The following is a 13,974-nucleotide window of genomic DNA, read 5'->3' as shown; positions in this document are numbered from 1 at the left end:
AACAACTAATCAAATTATTCGGTCTTTTTAAATTTTAAAATAGCATAAACTAATTGATATATAGTTTGTACCACTTGTATTTAATTTGGAATAAAGTTGTATAAATTTGGAACTTATTGTCTGATTATTACAACAAACAGAGCTACAAGTAATATTAGCACAAGAACAAAACATGTGCAACTAAAACAATAACATATTTCTACAATATGATCAGGTAGGGGTGCAAACAAGTCGAGTTGAGCTCGAGTATCAAACTACTCGAGCTCGACTCGACAGAAATTTTTTATACTCGAGCTCGAGCTCGATCAATCATTAAATTAAAAACTCGAGCTCGACTCGAGAATGTTACGAGCTGCTCGAGCTCGAGCTCAAAAACTCGAGTTGGTAACTAGAAACTTAAATTTATTTATTTTTTTTGCATGAACCAGATTACCAGAAACTTTAATTAAATACAAAATTTCATATAAATTTATAATCATGCATCAATACCTTAAAAAATGAAAATAAAAATGGAACAAATCCGAATGGAAAAGAAACATACAGAAACCATGTCCCTCAAAAACGCAACTCCAACCAATCGAAATATAATCCAACAATTTCCAACAAATTCTACTGAAAAACATCAAGTTTCATCAACATTTTCCAATATAAACCGATTCAAAAAACAAATCTTCAAGGAGATCTGCCTTCAGAACTTGAAAGGAGTCGAGAAACCTATAGCAAAAACAAAAAATAAGAAAATCAAAGAAACAGAGTAATCCAAGTTAAACTCAAAAATGTAAATGAAAGCTTAAACAATACAAACCTTTTAAATATCAAAGCATATGAAGCGATCCTTATTATTCAAGGTAATTGGAGATCAATTTTTTTTTATCTTTGGCTCCTTCTGTAAAAAAAACAAATGTTGAGTTAAATAATAAAATATAAATTCATTATAAGTTAAATTTACTAACTTACTTTTGATTTCTTTTTCACTCCATGGAGGCATCTACACCAATCTCCTGCACACATCAGCACTTGTACTGTCTCTGGAGCTAATGAAGAGCAATAAGCATTAATGACCCTTGTTCCAACGCTAAATGTTGATTCCGAAGACACTGTGGTTATTGGAATCACTAATATATCTCGAGACATCTTGGATAATATCTTATATGTTAGCCTATTCACCTTCCACCATTCCAAGCAATCAAACTTCTCTCGGCTTGCCTATGGCTCGATAGGTTTTGACAAATAATCATCCAACTCAGAATTTTGAGGGCGTGAACCCTGATTTTTCTTTTATGTATTCGTCCCAATCATCCCAATCTTCCTCTATTTGACTATCACCACCAGCTTGATTTCCACTTGGGTTTTCTCCTTCCTCAACATTGATTGCAAACACATACTCATCATAAAGATCATACAAAGCTTTTTTAACATCTCTGATTTTTTCTTGGGCATTCGAATTCGAGTACATTTTTTAGAAACAAAATTCTACACTTAACATTTTCAGCCTAGGATCCAAAATGGCACCAATAGCCATCAATAAATTGACCTGTCCCCAATATTTATCAAATTTTGCTTTTATTTTTCTAACCATTGCTTGTATAAATTCATCTTCGACATCCGCATTCCGATCTAACATCATTTTTATCTTCTTAACTTCTTTAAGAAACAAATTAGATGTTGGATAATCACTTCCAGAAATAATTTGTGTAGATGTCCAAAAGTACTGTAAAATTGAACATACTTTCTCTACCTTTTCCCAATCATCTAAATTTGGACAACAATCATAATGTTGATCTCGATCAGAAAATTGTGGAAACACTTGACGAAATTTAAGTGCACAATTCAACATCTCATATGTCAAATTCCACCTTGTTCGACAATCATGAATTATCCCAGGTAATCACAATTGTTGCACTATCTCTGAAAAAATAATAATTTTCCCATCTGACCGATTAATATAATCTACACTTTCCCTTATTTTTCCAGTGATATCTATAATTTGACTCAAACCATCCTGAACCATGAGATTTAGAACATGTGCACAACATCTAACATGAAAAAGTTTTCCTTCACACAACAACTTGCTAGCCCTTGAGAAATTATCTTTCAATAAACGAATAGCAGAATCATTATTTGAAGCATTGTCAACTGAAATAGAAAATACCTTGTTTTGAATGACTCAATCTTTCACACATTTTAAGATGTCATCTGATATTTGAAGACCCCTACAAGGTGGAGGAATGTGTACAAAGCTAAGGACTCGTTTTTGCAGCTTCCATTCAGCATCAATCCAATGCCCTGTCACTACCATGTACTCGATTTTCTGATTTTTATACTTCCACATATCAGTTGTCAAACTCACCTTTTCAACCTTGTTAAGATGATTCTTTAACTTCTTCTTTTCTTGTTCATATACAGCCACACAATCAGCCTTTCCAGTAGTACGCGATATTTTTTTCCACTCAGGCATCCCCAACTTTAACATCATGTTAAGTCCTTCTTCTTCTAAAATAGTAAAGGGATGTTCATGCATTAAAATCCAATGTGCTGCTGCCTCTCTCATTCTACCCATATCAAACTTTGCAGAAATTAAAGCAGGTTGAAATGATGCACAACCAACTGGAGGAAAACTCAGCATTGTCTTTTGTTGTGCATTTCTTTGCTTTGCTATTTTATTGCACAAGTTTCTAAATTTCTTATAAAGATACTTGTAGGCTTACCTTTAGAAATGGTCAGACGTACCCTAGAATGTAGACACTCTGCTTTCTTGAGACCATTTACCTCAATTTCTCTAAACTCTTCCCACACACTAGATTTTCTAATTCTTTTTTTTTTTTGGTGCAAATGGATCTGGACCAAGATCAGCCTCCTCTAAATGATCTTGAGATTCTTGCTCTTTGTCCAAATTTTCAACTATTATAGAAGCATCATTAGATGCTGAAGGTCCAGAAACATTGGGGGCCATATTGGATTCCATTAATGGGCTAGAAGAACTAGTTGAAGCAAAAAAGGGGTTGAAAATCCTTCACATTGATTTAAATCTCCTATAACATAAAAAAATGACAAAACACTGTATATATCATTTTATAAATAATAAAAGTGATATATCACCTCAAGTAATTAGAGAATTTTAATAAATTAGATGTCGCTACCTGAGATTGATTGCATTTTGGTTGAGTTGTACACAAAAGCATTAGTTGTCCCTGTAATATGATAATATAAAAAAAAGAATTCATTAGAATAATTCATTAGATATAATTCATATTATTTGTTTTGTTACGTCTACAAAAATAGAGTAGGAACAAATAAGATGAAATTATACAAGAAATTTAGCTGTTTGATCTCGTCCTATATCACAAATTAGCTCTCTAATTTCATCAACATGTTATTTTCATTAACCAATTGCACGGTTTCAAGGCCCACTAGCCATTATCACTTTTAATCATATTCCAATTTGTATCTAATAATTCTAAGCAATTGGCAAACCATCAGTGCGTATATTCCTTTGGCCCATTAGATTTATGACCAAGAAACACATAAACACACAACAGAGAAGTAATAAAACGAGTAAATATCGGCTATCAAGATTGTTTCTTTTCAAATTTAAGACAACCAACGAAATGATACATGAAAAAAATGGTTCTGATCTTATGAGTGCGGCTCATGAGAATTCAAAACGAAATGATACAACTTGTCATGCCTTAGAAACAAAACAGAAAACAAGAGCTGAAATTGACGATTGTTAGGGGAAAAAATTGACGAGAACAAACCGCAGAATGTATGTAAACTTCTGATCTTCCCTCTCACGATGGAGCTCTCGGCCAATCTGTGGGTTCTTCTCTTGTTCACGCATAACCTAGCTAGTATCCATGGTGATATCGGAAGTTGGAACTCGTTAACACGATCTTATTTGCGTTTTTCTGCTCGGCCTTTTGACGCCATCTACAGTCTACACTTTACACTACACGACGAAGCTTCTGGAGCAGATAAAAAATGAGGATGGTGTCTTAAAAGTGGCGAGGTGAAAAACCCTAGTCCCTCGGTTGAAGTAGAAGGGTGAAAGACTCAAAGTAGAAGACTAGAATGTTGGCGGCTTGTTGCTTGAATCTATATTTTTAGGGCTACAAAGTATTATATCAAAATGACGAAACTATCCTTGTTCATACATATTTAAATAATTAAATAACATATAAATAATAATATATCTATTCGAGTAGCTCGCGAGCTACTCAAATAGATATATGAGAAACTTGAGCTCGACTCGAATGACTAATCGAGCTACTCGAGCTCGACTCGAGCTCGGTCAAATCGAGCTCGACTCGAGTTTTTGACCGAGTTCTCTACGAGCTACTCACGAGTAGCTCGGTTCGCTTACACCCCTAGACACAGGTGCACTAGAAGACTGGTTGTGTAGCTTATCTGAGGATGAATACTCATTATGCTTCTAATTCAACTATTCTGTTGAACCATTGATGGACGAGGATGCAGATTGTTGAGGCATTGAATGCACACATCTTTCTCTACCTTGCTTACTTGTGTTTGGTTTCAACTGTAATGATTTCTGAAGAGATTCACCGTGATAATCATCATGAAGATCCAGTTCCCAATGTCAAGTCAACTTGTGCCGCAAATCAAACTGATTATTCCGAATATTTTTATGAGTGTTCAAACAAAATAGTGCACAAGACATTACATGAAAAACACTTGTGTAATAGTTCTACCAATCATGATGTATTGAAAACTTCTATTAATGTGTGTCATGCAACATATACATGTGATCTTGGTGCACGTGAAAACGATGAAAATATAGTTCCAAATGACAAGTCATCATGTGCCGCAAATCAAACCGATTAATCCGTATATTTCTGAGATTGTTCCAAATATTTTACATTTCACTTAGGCTAGGAGTGAGTGATATTGATGACCCAACTGATAGTTCTCAAAATTGGAACAAAGTGTTCTTGATTAAGTCTAATTAATGTATTTTCTTACTGCGTACGTGTTGTGCCTAATCTCATCAATCATATTCTATATTATTAGTGGAGTTCACGTACATGCGTCGTCTTACAAACTGATATAATAGATGATAAAAAACTCATATTCAACAACTTATGAATTTGAAAATTACAATTATTACCGAATTCTAGACATTAGGTGACAATTGGCATCAACAAATGTGATCTCATTGAGTCATGATCAATGTGTTCCTCATATACCTTATACAAAGTAGTGCACAAGACATTACATGACAAACACTTGTGTAATGGCTCTACCAATCTTGAAGTATTGAAAACTTCTCTTAATGTGTGTCATGCAACATATACATGTGATCTTGGTACACGTGCAAATGATGATGATCTAGTTCTCAATGACAAGTCATCTTGTGCCGCAAATCAAATCGATTATTCCAAATATGTTGGAGATTGTTCCAAATATTTGACATTTCACTTTGGATAGGAGAGAGTTATCTTGATGATCCAATTGATAGTCCTAAAAGTTGGAACAAAGTATGCTCGATTAAGTCTAATGTATTCTCTTACTGCGTACGTGTTGTGCCTTATCTCACCAATCGTATTCTATATGATTAGTGGAGTTCACGTACATGCGTCATCTTATAAATTGATGTAATATATGATAAAAACTCATATACTACAACTTTCGAGTTTGAAAATTATAATTATTACCCAATTCTAGACATTAGGTGATAATAGAAATCAACAAATGTGATCTCATTAAGTCATGAGCAATGTATTTCTCATATAACTTACACAAAGTAGTGCACAAGATATTACATGGAAAACACTTGTGTAATGGCTCTATCAATCTTGAGGTATTGAAAACTTTTCTTAACGTGTGTCATGCAATATATACATGTGATCTTGGTACACGTGCAAACGATGATGATCTAGTTCTCAATGACAAGTCATCTTGTGCCGCAAATCAAATCGATTATTCCAAATATTTTTGAGATTGTTCCAAATATTTTACATTTTACTTCGGCTATGAGAGAGTGATCTTGATGACCCAACTGATAGTCCTCAAAGTTGGAACAAAGTGTGCTCGATTAAGTCTAATGTATTCTCTTACTGCGTACGTATTGCGTCTGATCTCACCAATCATATTATATATTATTAGTGGAGTTTACGTACATGCGTCGTCTTATAAATTGATGTAATAGATGATAAAAACTCATATTCAAAAACTTTTGAGTTTGAAACTTACAATTATTACCCAATTCTAGACATTAGGTGACAATTGGCATCAACGAATGTAATCTCATTGAGTCATAAGCAATGTATTCCTCATATACCTTACACAAATTAGTGCACAAGACATTACATGACAAACACTTGTGTAATGGTTCTACCAATCTTGAGGCATTGAAAAATTCTCTTAACGTATGTCATGAAACATATACATGTGATCGTGGTGCACATGCAAACGATGAAGATCTAGTTCCAAATGACAAGTCATCTTGTGCCGCAAATCAAACCGATTAATCCGTATATTTTTTAGATTGTTCCAAATATTTTACATTTCACTTTGGCTAGGAGAGAGTGATCTTGATTACCCAACTGATAGTCCTCAAAGTTAGAACAAAGTGTGCTCGATTAAGTCTAATGTATTCTACTACTGTGTATGTGTTGTGTTCGATCTCACCAATCATATTCTATATGATTAGTGGAGTTCACGTACATGTGTCGTCTTACAAATTGATGTAATAGATAATAAAAACTCATATTCAACAACTTTCGAGTTTGAAAATTACAATTATTACCCAATTCTATACATTAGGTGACAATTGACATCAACGAATGTGATCTCATTGAGTCATAAGCAATGTATTCCTCATATACCTTACACAAATTAGTGCACAAGACATTACATGACAAACACTTGTGTAATGGTTCTATTAATCTTGTGGTATGGAAAAATTCTCTTAACGTATGTCATGCAACATATACATGTGATCTTGGTGCATGTGCAAACAATGAAGATCTAGTTCCAAATGACAAGTCACCTTGTACCGCAAATCAAATCGATTAATCTGTATATTTCTTAGATTGTTCCAAATATTTTACATTTCACTTTGTCTAGGAGAGAGTGATCTTGATTACCCAACTGATAGTCCTCAAAGTTAGAACAAAGTGTGCTCGATTAAGTCTAATGTATTCTATTACTGCATATGTGTTGTGTCCGATCTCACCAATCATATTATATATGATTAGTGGAGTTCACGTACCTACGTCGTCTTACAAATTGATGTAGAAATTATTTTGAGTTATTTACCATTCGTTCTTAATTTATCTTCACATATTTAACTGGCGATCTGTAAATATCATTTTCAAACCAAACAAGAATTATTCCAATGAATAAAGAGATTATTCTAAATCTGCGATAATTTCATTCTAAATTGAATTGTACAAAATATGAGGTTAATCGAACTTGTTTAATCCCAAATAGATTTTTACAAAATAATTTAAACATACTTACATACTATTGTATTTTTGTCAACCACAAAAGCATACAAATATTATACATGTTAATCAAAGTTGTTTTTGAGTATTCTCATTTTGTCAAATAAAACATTTGCAGTCAGTCGAGCATGGTAGGTGTCCATCTTCACTACATTCTGATATGTCCACATTTCATCGCAGTCACGGGCTAGACAATCTATCCACATGCATCCATAAACACCACAATTAAGTGATACACCTTGATGACGCGTACGTTCTCTCAACACATCAGAGTCGGGTATGATGAAATTTGGATGATGACGAACCCAACAAACCAAAAAACGTGTCTTCAAAGATAAACATTATTAAAAACACATTCGTACAAAACACATAATATGACACAATAAAGACTCACCAAAGTTCTACATGCCCCTAAGCTAAACGAATCGGGAAGTGAATTCCACATATATCCCTTCTTTTACATGAAATACTAGTAGAAACTAATGCACTATGCTATTAATTGAAAAAATGAGGTATTTGCATCTCTTAAACAAATCTTCATTCATTTTCTGCAAAAATAACTTTGAGGTAGAAGAGAGTCGCACAAAAACAAAAGATTACAATGACCACTTTCAGATTTCATTTTCAAATTACAAAAAACAGGCCCAAAAATATCAACATGATACATTCATTTATAATACATTACACACAAACAAGTAGTACACAATAACAACTTCAAGAACAATTATAGTAGGAATTAAAACTAAAATCATTATATTAGGAATTAAAACATTATAATCGAGAAAAATAAGAAATATCAGCTAATCTATCACAAAATTCCATAAAACGAACAACATTCCCCATAACAGACGTATAAAGTGGATATTGGTAAGCAAATCAGTAAAACTATCGCAATTAACCAAATTAAACACAATCTCTAAAATCATAATAAAATCTCAAAAAATTTTATCAATCGTGGATTCCGAAGATATTTCCGTACATTTTCTGCCCAGACTCACAAAAACATCTATCAAGCTACAACCTCCGAAGATTTAAATGAAAAAATTTATTCTTGTATTTACAGCAACCCAAAACGTAAGATTGCTTGAACCACTTTCAGATTCCATTCTCAAACTACATAAACACAAGCTTAAAAAATTGAAACATGATACATTCATTCATAATACATTATATACAAACAAGTAGTACACAATAACAACTTCAAGAACAATTATAGTAGGAATTAAAACTAAAACCATTATATTAGGAATTAAAACATCATAATCCAGAACAATAACAAATACCAGCTAATCTATCACAAAATTACACAAAATAAACTGTATTCCCGGTAACAGACATATAAAATGGATATTGGTAAGCAAATCTATAAAACTATCGCAATGCACCAAATTAAAAGAAATTTCTAAAATCATAACAAAATCTCAAACAATTTCATCGATTGAACATTTTAAACACAAACACAATACATCAAGCTGTGACAATCTACTGTTCGTCCAAAGTTTATAATATTTCAAATCGAAATTCATACTTTCAAATCTATGAAAAATTGACTTTAAGCAGTGGGCACAAAGATTGACAAATTTCTTCAGTCAACGTAGATCTACAAAGAAACCCAAATCGATGAATTACTCGTTTTTGGTTGAGGAAGAAGGCTGAGGAGAATCAATAAAAACAAGAGAGGGAAAGTGCCGATCGTTCTTACTCCGAACATTATTCTAAGCTTTTTGTTTTTTTTCTTTATTTTAAAAATAATAGTAAAGGGTGTTGTGGGGTTTTCAAGTCAATTGAGGGTATTTTGGTAAATTGATCACAAAGTGGGAGCTTAAACAATGTACAGGCAATTATCGGGGAGTTAAAACATAAAAAGCCTTACACAGGGACTGCGGAACAAATTATGTTTCTTGTTGGGGATTTATTGACAATTTCCCCTTTAATTTTCTTCTTTTTTATTTTATACTTAATTTTATCTTTTGCAAATCATTTTCCATTATTTTTCTTGCCACAACATACCACTTAAAATCAACCCAAAAAAAATCCACCAAAAAGCATAATCGATTTTTTTGTCCTATAGTTTTAGGCTGCGTTTAGTTAGTGGGATGAGATTACACGTGGATAAATCATATTAGGATTATTAAAATGATTTTGAAGGATTTAGAATAATGATGGATAAACAGTAACATGTTTACTTCGAGTTATTAATTTTGGAATTGAAATAATGATTGAAATATGAATGACAGTTTTACCCTCCACTTATGATATACAATCTTATTCATAATTTTGTAATATTTATATAATTTGCATGGATTGAGTTATTTTTTAACTAAATTATTATTGATTCACACGGAGGCATTTTCATTTATCAAAATTATTAGGTATAAAAATAAGTATTTTTTCAAAAATAATAAAATTGATAAATCGAGTTATAAAAAAGAGAGAGACACAAAGAAATTGGGAGGAAAACAAAAGAATTGAAGGAGGGTAGATTAGGATTTATGTGTATTTTTTTTCACAAATATTGGTTAGGATGTGTTATCCCTTGTGTAATTAAGGATGTCTAATCTCATGAATTAGGGTTAAATGAATGGTCTTGAGATTTGAGAGATTTGATTTTTTTAAAAGTAAACAATGGATTGAGTTAGATTAATAAGCTTATCCTATTGTTATCAAGCTAAATAAACACACCCTTATAAAATTAACTTTGTTGAATTTATTTGTATATTTTGTGGATGTGCATCACATCATTCACATATGCCATGATTACTAATTGCATGATCCCGTCACAACTTTCCAATATTAATAAAACACTATATGATAACAATTTCCTATCTTTTCTCTCTCGTTACAATTTCATATTTTTGTCCAGTCACTCAAAAAGGTACAAAATAAACAAGGCATGCATGGAGAATCTACAATGGATTCATCATCCATTTGGTGCAGGCGAATGATTCAACTCCGGAGTTAACTCCCCGCACTCGAGGTCCACGCAGGTGGCTCCGCCATCAGCCGGCTTTCTGTTCATACTAAGTATCCTCTTCAAAGTCATCAACCTAGTCCTGGAGAACCTCAGCCCCTGACCCGCTCCCGTGCACGGACTCAACTCCTCATCCTCCAAATAGTATTCAAACCTACCAGGCGAAGGCGGAGAACCTTCCGCCGCCGCGGTATCGCCATTCCGACCCTCCTCACGGCCATGACCGGAGCTGGGACCAACCGGCCTGCCCCGGCTCTGCGCGGGTTTATTAGCCACCCGTTCGACCCGAGAGCGGCAAAGGGGACAGGTCGAATGAGAATGGAACCACATGTCGATGCATTCCACGTGGAAGGAGTGGTTGCATTTCGGCAGGAGGCGGAGGATGTCGTCCTTCTCGAACTCCGACAAGCACACGGTGCATCCCTGAGTCGGAGGCTCCTCCGCGTGGGACTCTCCGGGGAAAAGAAAAACCGGAAGCGAACTCAGCACCAGCCGCTCTAGCCCCCGATCTACCATGTGGCCGTCATCAGTGCCGAAAAGCACGTTGTGAATTCTTGGGCCCGGGCGCCGCCGCCGCTGCAGCTCCCTCTCGCGCCGCCGCAGCCGCATGAAATACCATCGGTCGTAGACGTGGCGGCCGATGACGTATACCAACGCGGCGGCGAGTATGCCGACGACGGCCAGCATTAGTTTCTCGCTCAACAGGAACCCATCGGAGGGTTCGGTCTCTATGCGCACCCTGTGATCCGAATCCGCCATCAAAGATGGTAGAATTCAATAAAAATATATAGGTTCTTTTTATTTGAGAAAATAAAAAAAGTAGAAGAATATTGAATGAAAAATGGGAAGATTTTAGACCTTGTAAGTTATATGCAATGCATACATATAGTGATAATAGCCGACGATAAAGAGTGGAGTAAGTATATATGTGAATATATATTTTTTGTAATATTTTTCTCGATGGACGTAATCTAAAATATAATTTTATTCATCCTAAATTTCTTTTATAGATTATAATTATATCGAAATGTCTTTTTTCATATTAAATTTTATTTTAATATTTTAGAGGGTAAAAAAAAGTTATTTTAAGAATCTCACACTAATTAATAAGATTGGTACGTATGCGTGTATATGTGGATAAATAATACAATTTTTTTAACAAAAATGTTATCATGAGAATTATATTATTAGAAAATAAATAATATATTTTATAGTATATAAAATAAAAATAAAAATTAATTGAATTTGTGGGAGATAATTAAGTGGAATAGTTGGAATTAGGTAGGGGGCTGATTTAAAAAAAAAATCTAGGGAATTATGGGAATCTTATTTTCAGGTCAATCTGGTGTGGAAATCAATATAATGGGTCAAAAGGAGCATTTAATTATTTCAGTTACCTTTGCTATTTTCAATAAATTCAATTAAATTTGTTTGGTAAAATGGTCTCTGTATTTTGTTCTTTGTATGGTTTTCCCACCGAGTGATAATAATTGTGATCTGATTTTGAAACCCAATCATGAAAATATGTAATAAATAAGAAAGAGATAATGATTATACGTACAATGTGAACTTAATTATATATTTTGAATTGATTTCGAAATGGATTGGTTTTTCTCATTATTTATTTGGATTTAATTAGCTCAAAATAATTATATATAAACAAAACAAAATTGATCCCCTGAATTGGTTTATAATAACTTTATATAGGCAGACTTCTCATCGTATAATTGATCAGAATTTTATCTTATTAGAACAACATTTTTTTCCACACTTGATCTGATTTTTGCATGAATGAATGCAATGTTGAGATGCCGTTAGATATAACTAACATTTCCCAACCCAAATTAAAACCGTATATTACAATTTATTCCATTAAAATTAAAGTTCGTTTTATTACAAGTCAATAAACTAGATTAATTAAAGAACCAGAAGCCTATAGGTCAACTTGGAGAACAATTTTTACTTGTTTTCTCCTTACTAAAAACAAAACTTTCAAAGAATGGCTGAGAATTGGAAGCTTGTATATCAAAATTTTAGTCAAATAATGTGTGTGTGTGTGTGTAATTGGAATTGTTAGTGGGCAGGTCTGATTATTTGGAGTAGTTGATTTTGTTAAGAGGCAAGGGTTGGGCTATAGTGAGGGTTTGTTACGGGTCAGTGTGATTGTGGACCCTATTTTCTACATCAAACCTTTTAGGCTATCTATTAATAATTTACTATATTTCACAGTTATGGGATATAAATCTCTTTAAGTTGATGTGATTTTCGTATGTTTCTTGAATATTCAAGTTCTGGGTAATACGTTACTATATTTCACAGGTATGGGATATAAATCTCTCGGTGAATTTTGGTATAAAGGGTAATAAGTTACTATATTTCACAGATATGGGATATAAATCTCTCGGTGAATTTTGGTATAATCGATGTCTTAAATGTTGGGCTTAAGTGTTGGGCTGGATATTGTACAAAAATGAAATTGATGGTATGATGTCACAGTAGATGTCACGAAAAGCGCTGAAATAAGACACAAATAGATTGTAAGTTGAAGTTAGAGTTCAACTTCATCTCCTTATGATGAATTTATCTCACACGCGATTCTTATGAAACACGATAATTTTTTTTCAAAATACAACCACTTTCCAAAATACAACCTAGCGAACTTCAAGATGTTTTTTGAACTTTCAAAAACGATGAACAAAAATTTTATGCAAAAATATGTAGTGGACGAAAATGAATGTGTTTTCGAGTTTCTGAATGTCTAACCTCTTTTCATTCTAATACAGGGGTTGATTTATAGATACCCAAGGGTTGAGGGACCCTTCTCTATATTTGTGTCCCTAGGATTTAGATTTAATCTGATCCGTTAGATCTTAATTTAATGGTGTAGATCGCACATATTTTGGTGAGTCACAACCATTGAATCACATCCCTTCTTCAGATACAATCCCGCTTGTCCACTTGAATTGGATGATCTAGATCTCAAGAATGATCACACCCCTTGGATTCAATATTCATCATATCTCAAGTGCTTAATCCAATGGTACAGATTTCATCTCCTTGATCTAGATCAATCTAGCCCATCTAAAGGTTCGGATCGCTCCTCACTTGTGAATTATCACAACCTTTCAATGTTACAACGGGTGTCAACGACCGCTACATCACTCGTCCCTTTGACGCCTGGTCGATTTCCATGTCATCTAGTTGGCATGACATCGTAAATGTCGAATATTTTTCCAGTGTGATGCCATCATTTGTAGGTTCACATCAGCATTTGTAGTGGAAATAATTAAAGGCTTATCATTACTCTTCGTGATGATGTGTATGTGTGAATCCGCCTTTTGTGCTCGGGAGAACTAGGGTTCGATCTGTTTGTTGCACCTCCCTCACCCTCGGTTGGCCTGAACACTCTTAACTTGAACATAACATCAACTCATACTACACCAATAGTATATAAGTACTTTACAAGTGGGACAAGTCTTATTTTTCCTAATACATATTTAATTGGGCTTTAATCACCATTCTTAATTGAAGAGAATA

General features: G+C 33.8%; 1 protein-coding gene and 1 long non-coding RNA gene across 5 annotated transcripts; both read right to left on the bottom strand.

Moving 5' to 3' along the window:
* Positions 1–459: 459 nt before the first annotated feature.
* Positions 460–4,057, bottom strand: LOC140883666 (uncharacterized). 4 transcript variants are annotated; one of them, XR_012150444.1, is made up of 6 exons: positions 3,759–4,057; positions 3,141–3,191; positions 2,153–3,032; positions 958–1,356; positions 806–886; positions 460–714 (listed from the first exon to the last, which is right to left on the bottom strand). It is a non-coding gene; the product is annotated as an uncharacterized lncRNA (long non-coding RNA). The 4 variants fall into 4 exon arrangements; XR_012150442.1 differs by having other exon boundaries at positions 461–714; positions 958–2,493; positions 2,731–3,032; XR_012150443.1 differs by having other exon boundaries at positions 461–714; positions 806–883; positions 954–3,032.
* A 6,191-nt stretch (positions 4,058–10,248) lies between these two features.
* Positions 10,249–11,261, bottom strand: LOC140875980 (RING-H2 finger protein ATL2-like). Its single transcript, XM_073279815.1, has one exon. It carries the CDS (start codon positions 11,194–11,196, stop codon positions 10,387–10,389), a length of 810 nt encoding a protein of 269 aa, XP_073135916.1. The 5' UTR covers positions 11,197–11,261; the 3' UTR covers positions 10,249–10,386.
* Between the last annotated feature and the right edge of the window lie 2,713 nt (positions 11,262–13,974).

This window comes from Henckelia pumila, chromosome 1 (genome assembly GCF_033568475.1).
Source record: "Henckelia pumila isolate YLH828 chromosome 1, ASM3356847v2, whole genome shotgun sequence".
In the NCBI taxonomy this organism is placed as follows: domain Eukaryota; kingdom Viridiplantae; phylum Streptophyta; class Magnoliopsida; order Lamiales; family Gesneriaceae; genus Henckelia; species Henckelia pumila.
This window is presented reverse-complemented; position numbering and strand designations above follow the sequence as displayed.